The 22,777-nt window shown below is 35.4% G+C and overlaps 4 protein-coding genes across 4 annotated transcripts; 2 read left to right on the forward strand and 2 right to left on the reverse strand.

Moving 5' to 3' along the window:
* Nucleotides 1–1,027: 1,027 nt before the first annotated feature.
* On the reverse strand, nt 1,028–1,846 carry LOC140772827 (23 kDa jasmonate-induced protein-like). Its single transcript, XM_073115031.1, has 2 exons — nt 1,364–1,846; nt 1,028–1,253 (listed from the first exon to the last, which is right to left on the reverse strand). The coding sequence occupies exons 1-2, from the start codon at nt 1,844–1,846 to the stop codon at nt 1,164–1,166; spliced, it is 573 nt and encodes a 190-aa protein (XP_072971132.1). The 3' UTR covers nt 1,028–1,163.
* A 2,301-nt stretch (nt 1,847–4,147) lies between these two features.
* LOC140774122 (uncharacterized) lies at nt 4,148–7,874 on the forward strand. The gene is made up of 3 exons (XM_073116984.1): nt 4,148–4,717; nt 6,152–6,215; nt 7,076–7,874. The coding sequence occupies exons 1-3, from the start codon at nt 4,188–4,190 to the stop codon at nt 7,550–7,552; spliced, it is 1,071 nt and encodes a 356-aa protein (XP_072973085.1). The 5' UTR covers nt 4,148–4,187; the 3' UTR covers nt 7,553–7,874.
* Nucleotides 7,875–14,442: 6,568 nt separating this feature from the next.
* LOC140774082 (23 kDa jasmonate-induced protein-like) lies at nt 14,443–16,390 on the reverse strand. The gene is made up of 3 exons (XM_073116931.1): nt 16,288–16,390; nt 15,138–15,612; nt 14,443–15,000 (listed from the first exon to the last, which is right to left on the reverse strand). Exons 2-3 carry the CDS (start codon nt 15,591–15,593, stop codon nt 14,803–14,805), a joined length of 654 nt encoding a protein of 217 aa, XP_072973032.1. The 5' UTR covers nt 15,594–15,612; nt 16,288–16,390; the 3' UTR covers nt 14,443–14,802.
* Nucleotides 16,391–17,491: 1,101 nt separating this feature from the next.
* On the forward strand, nt 17,492–21,276 carry LOC140774180 (uncharacterized). The gene is made up of 3 exons (XM_073117067.1): nt 17,492–18,056; nt 19,491–19,554; nt 20,456–21,276. Exons 1-3 carry the CDS (start codon nt 17,527–17,529, stop codon nt 20,930–20,932), a joined length of 1,071 nt encoding a protein of 356 aa, XP_072973168.1. The 5' UTR covers nt 17,492–17,526; the 3' UTR covers nt 20,933–21,276.
* The last annotated feature ends 1,501 nt before the right edge of the window (nt 21,277–22,777 follow it).

A 22,777-nucleotide genomic window follows, 5' to 3' on the forward strand; every position in this document is an offset into this window, starting at 1 on the left:
ATGATCAAACATTGCATTGATCATATCTATTAGAGTTCTAATTTTTCTTTCGGCCACATCATTTTGTTATGATGTATATGGAACAATCATTTATGCATTATACCATTATTTTCATAAAATACGTCCGACATTATTAAAGTATTCGTCTCCCCATCACTTCTAAGCATATTTATTTTACCACTAAGGAGATTCTTAACTTCATATTTGTATAATTTAAATTTACTAAGTGATTCATCTTTTGTCCTTAATAAATAATTTAAACTTTCTAATGTTAAAATTAGGATAACTAGTGCATCTATTTAATTTGCCTACGACATAAGTAATGTCCAGACATGTGTAATACATTCCAAACATCAGACTTCCAATAACCCTTGAGTACTCAAGTTATGATACACATTAATTTTTATCAAACTTCAAACTTGAATTATAAGAAACTCTTGAAATCTTATTATATAATTGAGAAACTTTTTTTAAAAGATTTTTTTTTCATATAATGACTTTGTGATAATACAAGAGAGTTTCTATCTTTGTGTATTTTCATACCAAGAATAGTCATTGCAATATCCAAATCTTTCATATCAAAGTGGGATGATAAAAAATTTCTAGTTATTTTAATGCATAAATCACTCTTACTACAAATAAAGGAATTTATCCCCTTTATATATATTGGTCGAGTATAATGAGTCGTACTAGAACTAGCCATAAAGGCTTACACAATTTGAACTAGGATTTACCTTGAATGTTTATATAAACATAATTAGACTTGTCTATAGGCTTATTTGACTTAATTAGACTTGTCTTACTAACCCACATGATTTAATTGAACTTGCCTTATAAGCTTATTTGACTTAACTAAACTTGTCTTAAGGGCTCACATGATTTAACTAGACTTACTTTATAGGTTTATTTGACTTGACTAGGCTTATCTTAAGGGCTTATATGATTTAACTAGACTTGTCCTAATAGCTTACATCATGAATTAAATAAAAGAAAAATAAACTCGGTCCATTAAGTCTAATATCATGCTGATGTGACTCGATCCGACCCGGTTAGTATTAAGGAGCAAATTTGGCAACATCTTGTAGCGTCATTATCCCCTCGTATACGGTGGTGGTGTCATCACCGATCGACACACCTGACCAACACCCGTTCCAGACATCTTCTCAATGAATGCCAGATTTCTCCATCTTAGCACTGATTACACCCCAAACGGTGTTGTCGAAGTGGTTAGGTTCACGGATCTCGGTGTACGCCTGCAACATGCATGAACAATTAATAGATCATTAGTTCTGTAAATGGTTTTGCTCACTCAGCCCTTGATTGTACTGCGTGCCTTAATAGTTATAAAATATTAGAGTTTGGCCTCTTCATGAGTACGAATAGTACTTACTTTGCTTGAATAAATAATTCTATTTAACGGGTTGTCCCAAGCTAGCATCCAGTCACAATAATCCCTAGCTTGGTTCATGCCGCGGTACACTACAGCTGCACTTGAGCCAGATGTTGCTCCGGCAACTGTCTCGTGTAGAAACGCACCCCAATGGCCATTCTCTATCTTGTGTGGGTATAGGGAGTACATAATGTGGCCAAAATAATCATGGCTCGTGATATACGGTAGAGGGTCCCCAGTGGCATTGTATATAAGACATAGCGTAGCAACCCCATTGCCATACCTCTCTTTTAGCTGCTCCATGAATTGATCAGCATTCACATCTTTACTCTCTGCATTTTTCATATCCAGAGCAACTTTAGCTTTGTCTTTGCGTGTTATCGTCTTTCCCATGTACTCGCTTATTCTTTCCAATATTTCGGTGGTGACAGGGATTCCACATACGTCGTATGCCATTGATTCTATATATCAATTCCTACAAACACAAATAAATATGAGTGTTGTGATACGATTTGGACTTCACCGACGTCGTCTTGAGCATGGATTCATTTTAGGAGTGTATTTGTTTATTGCTTTAGTGTTTAATTTCCAAGAAAAATAAGTTTTCTGTAAGTCGTGTTCGAACGCGGGTGAAGTGAGTTCGATAGCGGTTGTGAACGGGGTTGTGAATGTGGGTGAAGAGTGTCCATTGTGCTTGAACGCTCGCATTGCGTTCGCAAATCCAGAGAAGTGGGAAACAGGCGCATTCGATCGCGCGTTCGAACACCTGCATCACGTTCGCAAATTCAGAGAAGAGCGAACTCAATGCGTTCGAACGTGATCGGGCGCGTTCGAACGTGGTCGGAAAAAATTGTATTGTTTAGGGTTAATTTTGAGTTGTTGGTTAGCCTCTAAAAGGATGTAGATGGCAACCAGAGGTTATTATTGACTATTGAGAATTAAGTTTTGCCTTGCCTCCTTTGTTTTCTTCGCTCCTGTTCTTTCAATCCCCAGCAACGCCGCTTCTAATCTTCTTCGACCGGCCAATCACCTTAGTCCCTTAGGGGCGGCCCTCTCCTCCTCCTTCTTCCAATCTATCCAACACTTGCCCTAACCCTTCCATCGACGATAACTCTTCCTCCACCACTTTTCCGGTGCCACCCCATTAACGTTGGTCGACCACCCTAACCTTAGTCCACTAATTGGATGATATCTCGAGATCCCCACATCCGATTCGCCTAAAACTAGATTTTTTGGAAAGCTTTTTTCTGGGGTTACAACATATAAAAATTTCATATCGATCCGACGACGGCATATTTCAGGATCTTATTTCAAAGTTCTATGCCAGATTCAGTCCAGATCAGTGAATGGGAAGAAATCGAACCTTAGCCTAATGGGAGATCGTATCATGTTGATCATAAGTTATTATTGTTGCATAACATCGCTAAAGCTGAAAAATAAAATCAAAGAGATGTGATAGAAGAAATTAAATAGAAAGTAATATCTAGCAAATATTGCTCTAAGGAGATAGAACGAAACCACATCAGAGTTCTCAATTTTTCACACATGCATGGCTTTGCTAACACATCTATATATAGAACTTTTCCAGACTCAAAGAGCGTACACTATTTATTTGGAAAATTTATATTTAATATTTTTTTAACAAATTTATAATTTATACTCTATATTTTAACTATTTATAATTCTTATATATATTTTAGCGAATAGGTATAGAAGTACATTGATAGAATATTAGAAAAACTATGACAATATCATTAGTAATCACGTTTTGCCGTAAGAGAGGAGAGTGGAAGACAGAAGAGAGATGGGAAACTAAGTGTATTTTAGTTATTTTTAAAAAAATATATTTAACATTGACGGAAAGACCGAATAGAAAGGACTTTATAACTACTATATAAAAAGACCATCCACAAAGTTTGTAGACTTTATTCACTTGAGCAATTTGATGGAAAGGACCACCCACATACTAGAATTAATAAATAATATTATATTTTGGAAATATTGTGACACTAGATATACTTATATACATTCTTATTTAATTATTTATATCAATCAAGATAAAATAAAAGCATTGGTCTTTATATAGATATTCATTGGTGAATGCATTAAATCCAAACAACCTTATCAATCAAAGATGAAATAAAAATATTAATACTGACGTAGATATTCATTTATGAACACACTATACCCGAGCGTTCTTATCGATCAAGAAAACAATAAATAAAAATACCAGTGTTGATGTAGACATTCATTTGTGAACACACTAAACCCGAGCAACCTTATTAGTTAAGTTAAAATAAAAATATTGGTTTTCATACAGACATTCATTTGTGAACGCATTAAACCCGAGCGACCTTCTCAGTCAAGATAAAATAAACACATTGGTTTTGATGTAGATATTTATTTACCAACATACTAATCCTAAGCAACATTATTAATTAAGATAAAATAAATACACTGGTGTTTACACTAGACATCTAATTGTGAACACAAAAACCTGAGCAACCTCATCAAAAGTCAAAAAAAACAAAAAAAAAAAGAATATTTGCTTGAAGTCATAAGTTGTTGAAGGTTCATGAGCCATCACATACCCAACCTCACCGACCTTATTAATTAAGATAAAATAAAACACCACCATAAATGGTCGAAGACATTGACAAAGTCCATGGACTTGTTGAGAGAATTAAAATTTTTTCTCTATGCACGGCGTGATGCACCACCATAGATGGATCTCTGCTTATAAATAACCATGCGATGTTCCTCTTCCTCATATCTCAAGCACACTTGTCATCCTCAAATGGATAGAGTAGTTATTCTCAACGATGACCAGCTTTGCAAGCTTGCTCTGATGATTTACCGCACAGAAGAAGATGCCATATACTCCATCAAATTTGGGTCCGAAAACGAGTGCGCCAATTACCTCGCGGATAGTAGGTCTAACTACGAAGCCGTGTTGGGTCTCTTGGATGCTGGCTCTGAAGTGAAACGCAAGTATCAGAATGATAAAGTTAAGGCTCCTATTGCTAATAACATCAATTCTTACATTGTCTACTGCGTAAATAATGCACTCCAAACTGTACCAAACTACCTTGTACGAATGAAATATTTAGAAAAGATCAATGAACACATCCAATCTCTTATTAAAGATCTGGATGAGGTGAGGCCAACAGCTTGGAACAACGACGACGTCGAACGTCTGGGAATCGAAGCAGCCAAGTGCGGCGACGCTATGTTGAAGTTTACTAAGATGTATAAAAGTAGCTTGTCACACGATTACTCTACATGGGTCAAGAGCACCGGCATGGAGTTTCATGAGCTAGTGGAGAGGTATGTACTCCAGTCCATAGATCTTCTGTTTTCATCTTGGTTTTGTTATGTTGAAGTTAGATTGGACATTGTCTCTAACCTAGCTAGATATTTGCATATTTCTCTCTCTCAGTACTTTATCGTATGCTTTAGTTTTGTTATACCAAGAAAAAGCACATAGATCAAAATTAGCTCGGGAAAATAGAATTTGCAACCAAATGTGGTTTGACCAAAATTTAGGGTACCTCCCTGCAGTGGTGGAGCGAGGGAGGTACCCTCTCTTCTGAGCCCACTGTAATTAATTTGTTTCCTATTCTATTTACTCTTTACTTATTTTCAATCAGTGTGCATCTCTAATAACTCACTTGATCACTGTAAGCGTTCTTTCTCCCTTCAATCCAGTCCATTTGACTGGGGTCTAAATATTAAATATTATTTCTTAAATGGGTCCATGGGAAAGGTACTTAGTTGGTTTGATAAATATATCAACTGAGATCATCAATGCAATCATTTAACTATTTAATTACAGGTTGGAAATTTTAATGTTGATTGAAGTCTTTATTTAAATTATTGCAATTAGTTTTTATTTAATCTTGTGACTTAATTTTTGTATGATCATATATTTATCTTGAGAAAATTACATAAAAATTAGTTTTAAATTTTTCCTCTATTATTGTTAATATTTTGTTTCTTTAATTAAATGGTAGGGTATGTTGGTAATGAAACACATATTTTTAAAAATGTCAACCACAAGGCAAGGTAATAATTAGTTGTTGCAGCTCAGCCTTAGTGACTCTTGAAGCAATCTCAACTGTTTTTACACTCTTACGAAAAAAATACTTTGCGGGAAAACCCGTCCGAATGGAAACTCTTCTTATACAATTCAGATAACAAGTTACAACTTATATGATTTTTCTTTTGTCACAAATTTGGTAATTACAAGTGCTAATATGACAGACATAAAATTTAATATAAAAATTCAGAAGTACCCTTTTTATTTTACAACAACTAATTAGAGAAATATTGTTTTGTTAAAAAAAATTGTTCTTTCTCTGTCTTTTCTTCATCTCAATCACTTTAGTTTTGATATTTGCAAATATTCCAACAAAAAAAAGCATAATAGATCAAAAGTTTCACAGTCTTAATAGTCAATTATTTGCACCGTTAATTTTAGATGGAAGAAATAATGGTTGCACATATATTACAATTACAAGGAGGTTAACTGATTATGATACAAATAAAAGTTCAAGAGACTTTGGATTTGAACTAAATATTAGAGGTGAAATATATTTTCTGCAAATTAGTAATACATTATTCTTACCATTTAGTACAGTGCTTCACAAGTATCAAACGATTTATTCAATGTTTAAGAGGCTAGAATTACGTTCTATACTCATCATGGTTTCAAATATTAAATTATGAATATGATGTTTGAATGGTGCACGAATTGTCCAGTTACCAGGTAGAGCTGGGATTGAAAGGAGCGTTTGAGGAGCTGGAAGATGTACAAAAGCTTAAGGTAATGAGTGATATGATTGAGGATTAATGTCTTGCATAATTTTTGATGTACGACTTTTGTTGATCACCTCATTTTCATCACTATACATTAAAAATGAGGTAGATAATTTGAGTTTACCCATTGTTAGTTGTTATCTCAACAATGTCACTTTAAAAATGAGCAACTTTACACTCCTGGCTTATATTTGAGGTAAATGAGCAACTTGAGTAGACATGATTATTAAGCCCGACCCGCCCAAACCAGCCCGGTTGTAATCGAGCTAAGCGCCTAAGCCCGATTTAGGATCGACCCGACCCGAGCCTGAGATAGTAGTGGGCGGCATGGGCTAAGCCTTTGTCCGTCTGAAAGCCCGATCCACTACTCTCATTTATGGCCCAACGCATAATGCATGTATATTCATATAATTTTTTTACTCTCAAAATGGATATTTAGTAAACTATATATTAATATATAAGTATGTTACTATAAAAGATAACTAAAATGTCCTATTAAACTCAACCCAATAAGATATAGTATTTTTATATTTAACCCATTATGTTAGACCCATTATATCCAACTCAAACCTAATATCTAATGAGCTAATGGATGGTAATGGGCTAGAATATTTTAGCCCGGCTCAAACCAGGCATGCTCGCCCGATGATCACATCTAACCTCTAGTGAGCTGGGCCTAGCTAATCAGCTCCCCTCAACTTGATGAGGACTTTTTCTAAGGTAAATCTTTAGGCCTTCTCTCACGGAACCTCACCGCCCTTATTCACAGTGCTTTTGATCTCTTCTGTGTTTTAAACCTGTTACAATATATCCATATGCACTGATAGATAACTGGCAAGTATCTTTCACGTTAATGCAAGCATGCAGGTGTACGATAGAATCCTCCAAGTATCAGGACTAGGAAGTATCGAAGTGGACGATGTGAAAACCGTCATACGAGGTGTGGGCAAACTCGTCCTCCTCTACAAAGCGGGCACACTGGTGTGGGATGTCTTCTCGGTCGAGCATGGCTTCCAAATTGCAACTCGTGACGCAGTGGTGGACGTAGCATCGTATGTTGGCGGTGCGCTGGTCGGGAGAGTTGTCACTGCCGCCTTGACTAGCGGAGCATTGGAAGGCATTGAGGCATCTGCTATGTTTGTGCTCTTGGCCGGGACAATGTCTAGCATAATAGGGAGCTTTCTCATTGGAGCATTTGTTGGGTGGTTGCTTGATTTCTTCATCAATTCTGGGGGGAATGACACATTCAGCACGGATGGGCATGTATGTTATGTGGCACCCATGCCTGATGGGGTTTCTCTTGCACGTCAAATTGCATATGAAGACAATCCTCCAAAACCTTAGTAAGGTTTTTGATGTGAACTCAGTCAGGTCGAATCACATCATAAGGATATTGGACTCGATAGATCGAGTGTATCTGTATTTTAATTAATTGATCATGATGTAAACCATTATGGTAAGTCTAGTTAAATCAAGTAAGCTCATAAGATAAGTCCAATGAAGTCAAATAAGCCCTTAAGAGAAGTCTAGTTAAGTCAAGTAAGTATTTAAGGCAAATCCTAATTTAAGTCGTGTAAACCTTTAGAACTATTCCTAATATGACTCATTGTACAATGACCTTTATTTATAGAGGGCTCTTTTGTTTAATTGAAACATCCAATGAAAAATAAATAATTACGTTTAGCCTTAGATCATTATAGGAGTAAGAGTAAGATAATCTAGGAGTAAAACTAAATTAATCATAGCTGTTTATTTTTTAAGAGTAGATCTAACTTAGAATCCTAATTCTACCTCTAAATTATATCCACCATCACCCTCGGTCGACCGCCACCCTCCGACGACCGCCGTTAGATAATTATCAACCTTTCCAATTCTAACATTCTTCCACTATTTTAATTTGATCTTTTCACTTCGATATTGGAATCATGTGAAACTAACGCCATTAGATCTGTGACTTCCGATGCTTCCTTTTATAAACATATCATAATCTTCTTACATTCAAATCGTTCCAAATCTGATTTGTAACAATTTTGTCTGCATAAATAATATTAAAGTTAATGAGGGTAGATATATGAGCTACTGTGATTTAACAACAAGGGTAATATACTCATCATATATGTAAACGATAAGAGATATGAAATCATCTCTTTTTATAGTTTACAAATGGAAAAATTATATTTTATCCTTTATAGTTAGGCTAAACTCTGACATAAATCTTGAAGTCATATTTGTGTCACTTAATCTGTATGTAGTTATAATCTTTTTTTTTAATATTTATAATTTTAAAACATAAATTAAGAAAATATGAGAAGAGAGAAGCATAACACAAGAGGATCTTTATTATTTTTTTAAAAAGGGTATAATTTTCTAAGTAGTTGTTATAAAACAAAACTTGCCTAAACCTGCCCAAGTGAATAGTTTATGTAAAAAATTTGATTGCAACTTCCACCAGTGATAAGGGAATATGAGTAATAACAAGAAATATAGTTACAAATTTACCCTCTCCACTTTTCAAAGCAACGAATATCTTTACAAAATAATAAGTATAATATCTCACTATAAACAAATAAATATATAAAATATGACTAGGTATAGAAAAGTGATATGCCCCTTACCAAAATAATCTTTAAGCACAAAAATAATTTTCTATTTATTATTATATAAGTATATTTTATGATAATAAATTTGATAATATTTTTGTGTTTTACCCAATATTATTTTTAAATACCAATATTACCCTTGCAAAACTTTTGAGAATATCTCTATATATTAAATGCTTGGAGATCTCAAAAACCTTCTTGCAATATGAGGTAAAAATAAAAAATATTTTGTAGTGCTCTTATTGAAAATATTACAAAAATTTTGAAAAAAATATTTCTTTTCCACCCGGAATTGATGAAAAAATATATCAACAATTGGAAAAACAAAAGATATCATCTGAAAGCATATCAACAAAATTTTATCTTAGACTATCTCCATGCTTATATATTTAATTGTAAATAAATAGATAATTATTTAATATATGTTGATTTCAAACATTAACAAAATATTCTCATCCTTAATAATGCTAACTTCAAATCTAGCATGGTGAAATTCTTTCTAATGCTTATCTAATATTATAGCATCCTTTATATGGAAAATAATTGTGGCATACCAGTGTAGAGGTCTAAAAGTATTACCTATTGAAGTTTCATTTGAGAGGTGAGGGAAAAAATTTATTAGAGAATAATGCAAAAGAAGAAGAAATATTTGAGTTTTTGTTGCTCGAATGAAAAAGAAGAAAAAAATTTAGAAGTTGTTATAATGCTGAAGGAAAAAGAATGTATTTTGTCAATTTACATATTTGTACTATCATTTCCCAAAAGGATGTCTTATTTACTAGAAAAAGGTACATAAAAATGACAAAAATCAAAGCTGCAGTTAGGCGATCATTGTAACGAATAGACCAGGGATGTAGGGCTGATCTTGTAGTGTGGATAGAGGAGGGGAAGTTTGGTGAATGAGGTGGAGAACGGCTAAGGGTTTGGATGGAAGTGGATGGATGGATTAGGGCATAGGGAAGGTGGCTAGGTTGCAAGAGAAGGATAGAGAGGAAGGTGCGCTGCTCCTTAGGGTCAAGAGGTATGGTTAGTCAAGGAGATGGTTAGCAATGGTAGATCATAGGAGATGGTTAGCAATGGTAGATCATAGGAAGATCTAGGTCAACCAATCTTGGAGGAAGGAGAAGAGAAAGAAGAAGAAGACTCCAAGTTCCTTTGATTAATTAATAATAAAAAGAAGTTGTCTTTCCACATATTTAGAGGTTAGCCAATCATTTAAAATCCTCGAAAAACCTTATTACGACTCAATTTTTCCGTCGCGTATTCGAACACACCCCGATCACGTTCGAATGCACCAAACAAGTCTTAGGATTTGCTAACGCGAATTAGGCATTCAAACGCCCAAAAATAACTCTCTAGATTTGCAAATGCGAATCAAGCATTCGAATGCCAACCATTTGCTTTCGAACTCACTTGCTAGAAACTATCTTATTTCCCTAAACATCTAGTAAGCAATTAACAAGACTTCAAGGTCTAAAAATGAAATACAATGCATAATTAAGCAAAAGCTAAAAATTAAGATAACAAGGGGCACCAATGAACTGTCATAACCCACTACGCTTCCCCCACCTTGTCCTCAAGATGTGAAGTCTAGTGTGGATGTGGCATCGTATGCTTCCAAACAATAGTACGCAATGAGGTGGTGGATATGGCATCGTACGCTAGTGGGGCGTTGCTAAAAAGAGTCGTTAGAGTTTTCTTATAGGAGCATTTATGGAGTTCTTGTTTGATCTCTTCATCAATTCTTGGGGTCATGACATATTTAGCACTGATGGGCATACATGTTATGTGGCACCCATGCCTGATAGAGTCCTTCCTACACGTCAAATTGCCTGCTTGGGGTATTTCTATGTAAAAATTTTTATATTTGCAATTGTCTTTTTCACGCTTTATTTTTAGCATATTATTATCAATAGCGTGTGATAGGTCCTATCTCCGAAGTTGTTTCTTATGTTTTTCACTCTCAAAGTGTAACGCTCTCGCTCGGCATAGGCATGTGCATGCCCACGTGCCCACACGGCACGCGTCGCGCATGCGACAAGTCGAGCTGGACCCGTCACGCACAGATACACTCATGTGCATATATAATCATGATATCATCAAATAATACTTGCTAACATATCCATGCTCACATAATCCAACACTAAATAAATCATACAATCAACCACATAAACCTATTAACATATAAATATCCAAGTTCACAATAATATACACTAGACCACTACATAATCTTGCAGGACCCACACAGGCCACGACAAACCATCAAGATACAACTAAACAACTGATACACGAGTATACTATAATCTAACATGTATTATACAAATCATCGTCTAATACAATAAAGTATAAATATAATAAACAACGATACAACTCAATTTCTATACAAATTATTATCTATACCATCTCGCACATATAGCTCACCTCATCAATCTAAAATATCTTTTCGGGATATCTCAAGTCGCTATCACGTACCACATATCTGAGGGGGTTAGAAAAAACATAAAGAGAGTAATAAGTAAAAGGTTTAGTGAATTGACCTTATCTCGAATCAGTAATGCCAAACAGAGAGTAAATCATATACTAGATAATGTGAATCAGAAAAAACATCATGTCATGAATGAGTATATGAATATATCCTCAATAATATATAAATAAAAAGTAAATAACATATCATAACTAATAAAAGTATATAATCATTGACAATAAATAAATAAATCACAATGTCATACTATCATCATAATTCTCTCAAATATGGCACATGATGTATGCCGATCATGACCATGCTACTATACCAAATTCAACAATATATGATGTATGTTGACCACTCGATAATTAGGAAATCAAATGATAAAAAAATCATATGCATTTTTCAATATCTCAGTCATCAATATTAGCTCTATATGTCATCATCATACTAGACCACTATACACAGTCAACACCCGGTACTCGATCTCAACATCATGTCTAAAGGCTCAAATATAATCATACCATGTACACTGTACACTACCACTTGCAAGGAGTATCTCAAGTATAATCATACCTTGCCACCTTCTAGGGTATCAACATCCATCTAAACGAGGCACCCTTCTAGCTGATAGAAACCTCATGAGGATAACTCGCCATATATGCCCTGACGAACGGCATATGTCTGAATATCTGCTGCACACACAGATTAACGACTCGGACGTAAGGCCACAAGATCGTGACTATATTGAGCGATCAATCATCCACCAATCGCGTCCTAACCCTCGTGCTCATTCGGGTATCCTCACGCCTTCTATCAATTATTATATTAATCACATTTCATGCTGTCTATCTAAATGATAGATTATATGCATATATCGAGTACGATAAAAAAGTCAATGCAAAACAAAAATTTAGGTGGAACAGGAATCAAGGGAAAGATAATGCAATGTAGTCTCCAACCATTTAGTCAATATATGCATACCCATGCTAATCTATCACATGCAAACTCATGCTACAGATCGACTGGACATAAAATTATAATAGTATAGTCATATCTAATCATCTCTATTTATCATCATCATACTCATATCCAAGATCAACATAATCACATGCATGATAAAAATATGCTCGACTATAATCATCTCTAGATAAAGTCATATAATCATGCTGGAGGCCAAAACATATATGTACATAATATATAATATAACCTAATTTGAGAAATGCGTCTAGGGAATAAAACTACTTACTTCTGATTAGAAGAATCAAACCACGTATCCCTCACATCCGTTAATCAAACGTTAACTCATCAATAAGGTCCACGGGGTCTCACATAAGAGGCTTCGGGATCTGAAAATATTTAAGTAGCATGAAGTTAGTCATTTATATAATTAGAATTAATTCAAGTAAAATATAAATGTTTATTAGGTTTAAAATCACTTCATTTTATTTTTGATTACATAACTAAATCTATATTATAGATACGATTAAAACACTATAATTATACTATTATCATAAAATGCTAGTTATAACATAAGGAGAAATGTGATACGATCTCCCCTTTTGGGCTAAGGCTCTGATACCAACTTAATACGATTTAGAAACTGTGGCTCTGATACCAAATTGATACGGTTTCGCCGTTTGGGCTAAGGCTCTGATACCAAGCTTGATACGATATCCCATTCGGCTGTGGAGCTCTTGATACGATCTTCCCTTAGGCTAAGGTTCGATCTCTTCCAATTTCCCGATCTGGACTAGATCTGACACGGAACTTTGAAATAAGATCCCGGAATATTTCGCTGTCGGATCAATGTGAAATTTTGATATGTTGTAGCCCGAAAAAGAGCTTTCTAACAAATCAAGTTTAAGGCGAATCGGAGTTGGGGATCTCGAGATATCGTCCGTTTAGTGGACGAACATCATGATGATCTGTTTAGGATCCGTGGATGGAGGCACGAGATCTTAGGTAATGGTGGTTGGTGGAGGACCGGCGTTAATGGGGTGGCACCGGTGAAAAGAGGTGGCGGAAGGGTTATGGTTGATGGAAGAGTTAGGGCAAGTGTCGGATAGATTGGAAGAAAGGGGAGGAGAGGGCCGCCCCTAAGGGTCTAGGGTGATTGGCCGGTCGAGGGAGGTTAGAAGCGGCGTCGCCGGGGATTGAGAGAATGGGAGCGAAGAAGACGAAGGAGGCAAGGCAAAACTCAATTTTCAATAATCAATCCTCACCTATGGTTGCCATCCACATCCTTTTAGAGGCTAACCAACAACTCAAATTAACCCTAACAATACAATTTTCACCGACCGCGTTCAAACGCACTGAGTTCGCTCCTCTGGATTTGCGAACGCGATGCATGTATTCAAACGCGCGATCGAACGCGCTTTACAGAAAACTTATTTTAATGGAAATTAAACACTAAAACATGAAACAAAAACACTCCTAAAGTGAATCCATGCTCGAGACGATGTCGGTGAAGTCCGAATCGTATCAAAATGTTTGTTTCTTTTTATTTAAAAATATTCTAAATATATAATTATAAAGTAAAAGCTAAATAATTATAAATAAGATATAAGTATAGATAAGATCTATTTTATAATAAATTTTTATAATTTATAAGTGTTTGGGACGGGTATCTACTTTATTTGAAATTTAAATTGATAAGCAAGTCTAACAAAATAAAAAATAACTTGACTTGACTCGACTTACTTAATCCATGTTCTCGTATCTAGTTTGTAATAGTGGCATTAGACTTAAGTTTCGATCCTAGTACCTGTGTGTTATGGGCCTAGGATCTAGAATGTAAGGAAATTATACTATTTTTATGGTTTGTGTCCTCATTAGTTACGAATCCAATGGTTTTGGGTTTCACATGATTCCGAGGGCGCAGTAAAAAGATAAAAATAAAACAATGGAGGAAGATCAGAATTATATAAATTGGTAATTATTTAATATTGCGATAATCATCGGAGGGTGGCGGATGACTAAAGGTGGTGGTGGATGGCCATAGGGTAGGTGGCTCGTGAAGAAAGGTGGTGGCTAAAGTTTGGAAGTTTAGAAGAGTTCTACGGTTAAGATCTACTACTATAAAGATAAAGACCATCTAACAGATATGATAAAACAGTAAATATGATAATAATAAATTAACTAGACTGGGTAATTTTTCAATGCTTGGATAATTAAACAAAGGAGTCTATCCCCTCTGTATATATTGGTCGGGTACAATGAGTCCTACTAGAACTAGCCATACGGCTTACACAACTCAAACTAAGATTTGCCCTAAAGGCTTACATGATATAATTTGACTTGCCTTATATACTTATTTGACTTAACTAAACTTATCTTACTAACTCACATAATTTAATTGGACTTGCCTTTATATGTTTATTTGACTTAATTAGACTTGCCTTAAGGGCTCACATGATTTAATTAGACTCGTCTTAATAGTTTACATTATGATTTAAATAAAAGATAAATAAACTCGATCCATTGAGTCCAATATCATGATGATGTGACTTGACCCGACCCGGTTCGTATTATGGAGCAAAGTTGGCAACATCTTGTAGCGTCATTATCCCCTCGTATACGGTGGTGGTGTCATCACCGATCGACACACCTGACCAACACCCGTTCCAGACATCTTCACAATGGATGCTAGATCTCTCCATCTTATCACTGATTACACCCCAAACTGTGCTGTCGAAGTGGTTAGGTTCACGGATCTCGGTGTACGCCTGCAACATGCATGGACAATTAATAGATCATTTGTTTTGTAAATGGTTTTGCTCACTCGGCCCTTGATTGTACCGCATGCCTTAATAGTTATAAAATATTAGAGTTTGGCCTCTTCATGAGTATGAATAGTACTTACTTTGCATGAATAAATGATTCTATTCCATGGGTTGTCCCAAGCCAGCATCCAGTCACAATGATTCCCTGCTTGGTTCATGCCGCGGTACACTACAGTTGCATTTGAGCCAGATGTTGCTCCGGCAACTTTCCCGTGTAAAAACGCACCCCACTGGCCATTCTCTATCTTGTATGGATATGGGGAGTGCCAAATATGGCCAAAATAATCATGGCTCGTGATATACGTTAGAGGGTCCCCAGTGGCATTGTAAATAACGCATAGCGTAGCGACACCATTGCCGTACCTCTCTTTTAGCTGCTCCACAAATTGACGAGCATTCACATCCTTACTCTCTGCATTTTTCATATCGAGAGCAACTTTAGCCCTGTCTTTGCGTGTTATCGTCTTTCCAATGTACTCGCTCATTCTTTCCAATGTTTTGGTGGTGATAGGGGTTCCAAATACGTTGTATGCCATCGATTCTATATATCAATTCCTACAAATGCAAATAAATATGAGTGTCGATTATAAGTTATTATTGTTACATAACATCGGTAAAGCTGACAAATTATATAACTTTATATAATCATTTGAAACCGAATAATTTAGCCCCGAATGTATTGCTGATCTTCGTACACTTGGATGCTTGATCTTATTACTGATGTGTGTATCCTATCTAATAATGTTATAACATCAGTAATAAGATCATGCATCCAAGTGAATAGAAGCAACTATTACACAAGAATATATGTTTCTAATTATTAGATTACAGAAGCACTCATATATAATAATCTAAAGGCCATGAAGAGGCTAATAGTTATTGCACCTCATCGTAAGCAGTGCATGTTTATAAAAGTTATATAAGATTACTTCCTTGCGAGCGAAGATTGCAAAGATCTCCGTCATAGGGGCTTTGCAGAGAGAAGGAGAAGCAAAGATCTCCCAAGTTTTGTACTACAAAGTAAAACTGTATGATGAAAACTAATAAGAATAAAGAAACGATGGTAGGATAATTAAATATATGATGGTCGAAGAAAGGGTGGAAGACTATATATAAAACGAAAAGACCAAATGGAGAAAGAAAGAAGTGAAAATAAAATCAAAGAGATGTGATAGGAGAAAATTGAAAGAGATCTCTAGCAAATATTACTCTAAGGAGATAAAACAATACCTCACAAGAGTTCTCCTGAATCTTTCAAAAGCATGGCTTTGCTAACACATCTATATATAGAACATTTCGGGCCTTTAAGTTCTATGCCATCTGTCAAGAAAGTGTTAGCTAGTGCTAGTGTAAATCGAATCAAAGATATTTTATGCACATAATTGTTAAAACATAGTGCAGAATTTCTAAATAGTAAAAAAGCAATGTTTAAGTCACAAATTAGTTAAAAGAAAGGGTGTTAAATATAAATTTTTCCGACAAAATTAAATAATTGTAAGTAGTAGAAGAAAGGATCGTTCAGGATCATCCACTTGTTATTTCGCTTGCTGCCGATCATTATTTGGGATATTAATTAATCATTATTTGGGATATTAATTAATCGCAAGGACTAGTTTATGTAAAAAAATTTCCCGACAAAATTATTTCGGGCATCAAGTTCTGTGCCATCTGTCAAGAAAGTGTTAGCTAGTGCTAGTGTAAATAGAATCAAAGATATTTTATGCACATAATTGTTAAAACATAGTGCAGAATTTCTAAATAGTAAAAAAGCAATGTTTAAGTCACAAATTAGTTAAAGGAAAGGGTGTTAAATATAAATTTTCCCGACAAAATTAAATAATAGTAAGTAGTAGATGAAAGGACCATTCAGGACCATCCACTTGTTATTTCGCTTGATGCCGATCATTATTTGGGATATTAATTAATCGCAAGGACTAGTTTATGTAAAAAAATTTCCCGACAAAATTATTTCGGGCATCAAATTCTGTGCCATCTGTCAAGAAAGTGTTAGCTAGTGCTAGTGTAAATCGAATCAAAGATATTTTATGCACATAATTGTTAAAACATAGTGCAGAATTTCTAAATAGTAAAAAAGCAATGTTTAAGTCACAAATTAGTTAAAAGAAAGGGTGTTAAATATAAATTTTTCTAACAAAATTAAATAATTGTAAGTAGTAGAAGAAAGGACCGTTCAGGATCATCCACTTGTTATTTCGCTTGATGCCGATCATTATTTGGGATATTAATTAATCATTATTTGGGACCTTCTCAACGTAAGATTTCTCTATGCATGCGTGATCCATATGCAGAATTAATGTGTGGTTCTTATTTTCTGTCCATAAATGCATTCCAATTGATATATTTTTTTTCTACTCATGGCGTGATCCACCAGTAGAGATGGATCTCTGCTTATAAATAACCATGCGATGTTCCTCTTCCTCATATCTCAAGCACACTTGTCATCCTCAAATGGATAGAGTAGTTATTCTCAACGATGACCAGCTTTGCAAGCTTGCTCTTATTATTTACCGCACAGAAGAAGATGCCATATACTCCATCAAATTTGGGTCCGAAAACGAGCGCGCCAATTACCTCGCGGATAGTAGGTCTAACTACGAAGCCGTGTTGGGTCTCTTGGATGCTGGCTCTGAAGTGAAACGCAAGTATCAGAATGATAAAGTTAAGGCTCCTATTGCTAATAACATCAATTCTTACATTGTCTACTGCGTAAATAATGCACTCCAAACTGTACCAAACTACCTTGTACGAATGAAATATTTAGAAAAGATCAATGAACACATCCAATCTCTTATTAAAGATCTGGATGAGGTGAGGCCAACAGCTTGGAACAACGACGACGTCGAACGTCTGGGAATCGAAGCAGCCAAGTGCGGCGACGCTATGTTGAAGTTTACTAAGATGTATAAAAGTAGCTTGTCACACGATTACTCTACATGGGTCAAGAGCACCGGCATGGAGTTTCATGAGCTAGTGGAGAGGTATGTACTCCAGTCCATAGATCTTCTGTTTTCATCTTGGTTTTGTTATGTTGAAGTTAGATTGGACATTGTCTCTAACCTAGCTAGATATTTGCATATTTCTCTCTCTCAGTACTTTATCGTATGCTTTAGTTTTGTTATACCAAGAAAAAGCACATAGATCAAAATTAGCTCGGGAAAATAGAATTTGCAACCAAATGTGGTTTGACCAAAATTTAGGGTACCTCCCTGCAGTGGTGGAGCGAGGGAGGTACCCTCTCTTCTGAGCCCACTGTAATTAATTTGTTTCCTATTCTATTTACTCTTTACTTATTTTCAATCAGTGTGCATCTCTAATAACTCACTTGATCACTGTAAGCGTTCTTTCTCCCTTCAATCCAGTCCATTTGACTGGGGTCTAAATATTAAATATTATTTCTTAAATGGGTCCATGGGAAAGGTACTTAGTTGGTTTGATAAATATATCAACTGAGATCATCAATGCAATCATTTAACTATTTAATTACAGGTTGGAAATTTTAATGTTGATTGAAGTCTTTATTTAAATTATTGCAATTAGTTTTTATTTAATCTTGTGACTTAATTTTTGTATGATCATATATTTATCTTGAGAAAATTACATAAAAATTAGTTTTAAATTTTTCCTCTATTATTGTTAATATTTTGTTTCTTTAATTAAATGGTAGGGTATGTTGGTAATGAAACACATATTTTTAAAAATGTCAACCACAAGGCAAGGCAATAATTAGTTGTTGCAGCTCAGCCTTAGTGACTCTTGAAGCAATCTCAACTGTTTTTACACTCTTACGAAAAAAATACTTTGCGGGAAAACCCGTCCGAATGGAAACTCTTCTTATACAATTCAGATAACAAGTTACAACTTATATGATTTTTCTTTTGTCACAAATTTGGTAATTACAAGTGCTAATATGATAGACATAAAATTTAATATAAAAATTCAGAAGTACCCTTTTTATTTTACAACAACTAATTAGAGAAATATTGTTTTGTTAAAAAAAATTGTTCTTTCTCTGTCTTTTCTTCATCTCAATCACTTTAGTTTTGATATTTGCAAATATTCCAACAAAAAAAAGCATAATAGATCAAAAGTTTCACAGTCTTAATAGTCAATTATTTGCACCGTTAATTTTAGATGGAAGAAATAATGGTTGCACATATATTACAATTACAAGGAGGTTAACTGATTATGATACAAATAAAAGTTCAAGAGACTTTGGATTTGAACTAAATATTAGAGGTGAAATATATTTTCTGCAAATTAGTAATACATTATTCTTACCATTTAGTACAGTGCTTCACAAGTATCAAACGATTTATTCAATGTTTAAGAGGCTAGAATTACGTTCTATACTCATCATGGTTTCAAATATTAAATTATGAATATGATGTTTGAATGGTGCACGAATTGTCCAGTTACCAGGTAGAGATGGGATTGAAAGGAGCGTTTGAGGAGCTGGAAGATGTACAAAAGCTAAAGGTAATGAGTGATATGATTGAGGATTAATGTCTTGCATAATTTTTGATGTACGACTTTTGTTGATCACCTCATTTTCATCACTATGCATTAAGAATGACGTAGATAATTTGAGTTTACCGGTTGTTAGTTGTTATCTCAACAATGTTACTTTAAAAAGCTTAAGCTTGCATGTCTAGAATGGTGATTTAGGATTATTTAAGCTCTTAAACATCTCTAGCTCATATTTGAGGTAAATGAGAAACCTTGAGTAGACATGATTATTTGGCCTGACCCGCCCAAACTAGCTCGGTTGTAATCGAGCTAAGCGCCTAAGCCCGATTTAGGATCGACCCGACTCGAGCCTGAGATAGTAGTGGGCGGCATGGGCTAAGCCTTTGTCCGTCTGAAAGCCCGATCCACTACTCTCATTTATGGCACAACGCATAATGCATGTATATTCATATAATTTTTTTAGTCTCAAAATGGATATTTAGTAAACTATATATTAATATATAAGTATGTTACTATAAAAGATAACTAAAATATCCCATTAAATTCAGCCTAATAAGATATAGTATATTTATATTTAACTCATTATGTTAGACCCATTATATCCAACTCAAACCTAATATTTAATGAGCTAATGGACAGTAATGGGATAGAATATTTTAGCCCAACCCAAACCAGGCATGCTCGCCCGATGATCACATCTAACCTCTAGTGAGGTGGGCCTAGCTAATCAGCTCCCCTCAACTTGATGAGGACTTTTTCTAAGGTAAATCCTTAGGCCTTCTCTCACGGAACCTCACCGCCCTTATTCACCGCGCTTTTGATCTCTTCTATGTTTTAAATCTATTGCAATAAATCCATATACATTGATAGATAATTGACAAGAATCTTTCACATTAATGCATGCATGCAGGTGTACGATAGAATCCTCCAGGTATCAGGACTAGGAAGTATCAAAGTAGACGACATGAAAACCGTCATACGAGGCGTAGGCAAACTCGTCCTCCTCTACAAAGCAGGCATGCTAGTGTGGGACGTCTTCTCGGCCGAGCACAGCTTCCAAAGAGCAACTCGTGACGCAGTGGTGGACGTAGCATCGTACGGCGGCGGTGCGCTGGTCGGGGGAGTTGTCACTGCCGCCTTGACCAGCGGAGGATTGGAAGGCATTGAGGCATCTGCTATGTTTGTGCTCCTAGCCGGGACAGTGTCTAGCATAATTGGGAGCTTTCTCATCGGAGCATTTGTTGGGTGGTTGCTTGATAGCTTCATCAATTCTGGGGGGAAGGACACATTCAGCACGGATGGGCATGTATGTTATGTGGCACCCATGCCTGATGGGGTTTCTCTTGCACGTCAAATTGCATATGAAGACAATCCTCCAAAACCTTAGATAGTAAGGTTTTTAATGTGAACTCGGTCAGGTCGAATCACATCATAAGGATATTGAGCTTGATAGATCGAGTCTATCTGTATTTTAATTAATTGATCATGATGTAAGCCCTTAGGGTAAGTCTAGTTAAGTCATATAAGCCTATAAGATAAGTCCAATGAAGTCAAATAAGCCCTTAAGACAAGTCTAATTAAGTCAAGTAAGTATTTAAGGTAAATCCTAATTTGAGTCATGTAAGCATTTAGAACTATTCCTAGTATGACTCATTGTACATCGACCTCTATCTATAGAGGGCTCTTTTGTTTAATCGAAGCATCCAATGAAGAATAAATAATTATGTTTTAGCCTTAGATCATTATAGGAGTAAGAATAAGATAATTTAGGAGTAAAACTAAATTAATCATAGCCGTTTATTTTTCTAAGAGTAGATCTAACTTACAATCCTAATTCTACCTCTAAATCTTAACCCACCATCTTCCTCTACAAGCCACCATACCTTACAGTTGTCTCCCACCACCCTCGGCCGATTGGCACCCTCCGACGACCGCCATTAGATAATTATCAACCTTTCCAGTTGTAACAACCCAATCCCAAAAAGAAAAAAAAAATTATTATGGGCACGACGCGACCGGCCACACTCTGGCCGGCCTCGTGCCCATACCAGCTGCTCATGCAGCTTGGTGGGGCGCCACGCGCCTACGGCCAGCTGGCCGCGGTGGGTCCCGGCGCCGCCACTACTCCTCCTCCACCGCCTTCTCTCTCTTTAAATCTCTCTCTCTCTCTCTCTCTCTCACTCTCGGCCACCCTCTCACTCTACTCTCTCTCTCTATACCGACACCTTCCCTGGAGCCGCCGCCGCCGCCGTTGAGACCTCTCACTCCCCTCTCTTTCCTTCTCTCTCTCTTTCTCTCTCTCTCTCTCTCTCTCTCTCTCTCTCTCTCTCTCTCTCTCTCTCTCTCTTTCTTGCCCGAGGTTGGGCTTGTCGGGACCGAGCTGTCGGCGAGAGCCTGGCCGCTGGCTGGCCAGCAGCGGCCGGTGACCTCCCCGCCGGCCCGGGTCCGCAACCTTCTCCCTCACCACCCCTCTTTCTTCTCTTCCTCTTCTCTTCTTCTCTTCTTCTTCTTCTTCTTCTTTCTTTCTTTCTCTCTTTCTTTCTTTCTTTCTTTTTCTCCTTCTTCCTCAGCTCCTTCTCTTTCCTTCTGCACAGTGTTGGGCTCGGCCCAGCACTGATGGCAAATTTAATTAATTTATTAATTAATTAGTTTATTTATGTTATTTATTTAGGTATTTTTTTTCTTCTTAATTAATGCAAATAGATTATTTAGACATTAACTATTTTAATAATATTATATATCCTTCAATATAATTTTATTAATGATAATTTTTATAATTAATCATTAATTAGGTGTAAATATAGGTAATACTTATATTTATTTATTTATTTACATATTTATTAGATTAATAGATAGATTTATAAATTATAATTATTAGATTTATATTCTAATACCCTCATCATATATATTTTAAGTATTTCTATTTATTTTATGATTATTCTGCAACAAATAAAATACTAAGTTTATTTAGTTATTTATTTATTATTTTATCGAGTAAAGACTGCGTTATCCCTAGTTAATCAAGATAGTGTATGAATTATAAAATTAATTAAAATTAGACCTTCTCTATACTTATTTAACCTTTTATTTTATTTATTTTATTTTATAATTATATATTTAGAAATACTCTCATATAAAAGGAAACAAACCTCTTCTCCTTATATTATAACTAACATTTTATAATAATAAAGAATTATAATATTTGAATCATATCTATATTATAGACCTATTT

Source organism: Typha angustifolia, chromosome 13 (genome assembly GCF_048772165.1).
Source record: "Typha angustifolia cultivar Huaian chromosome 13, ASM4877216v1, whole genome shotgun sequence".
Taxonomy (NCBI): Eukaryota; Viridiplantae; Streptophyta; class Magnoliopsida; order Poales; family Typhaceae; genus Typha; species Typha angustifolia.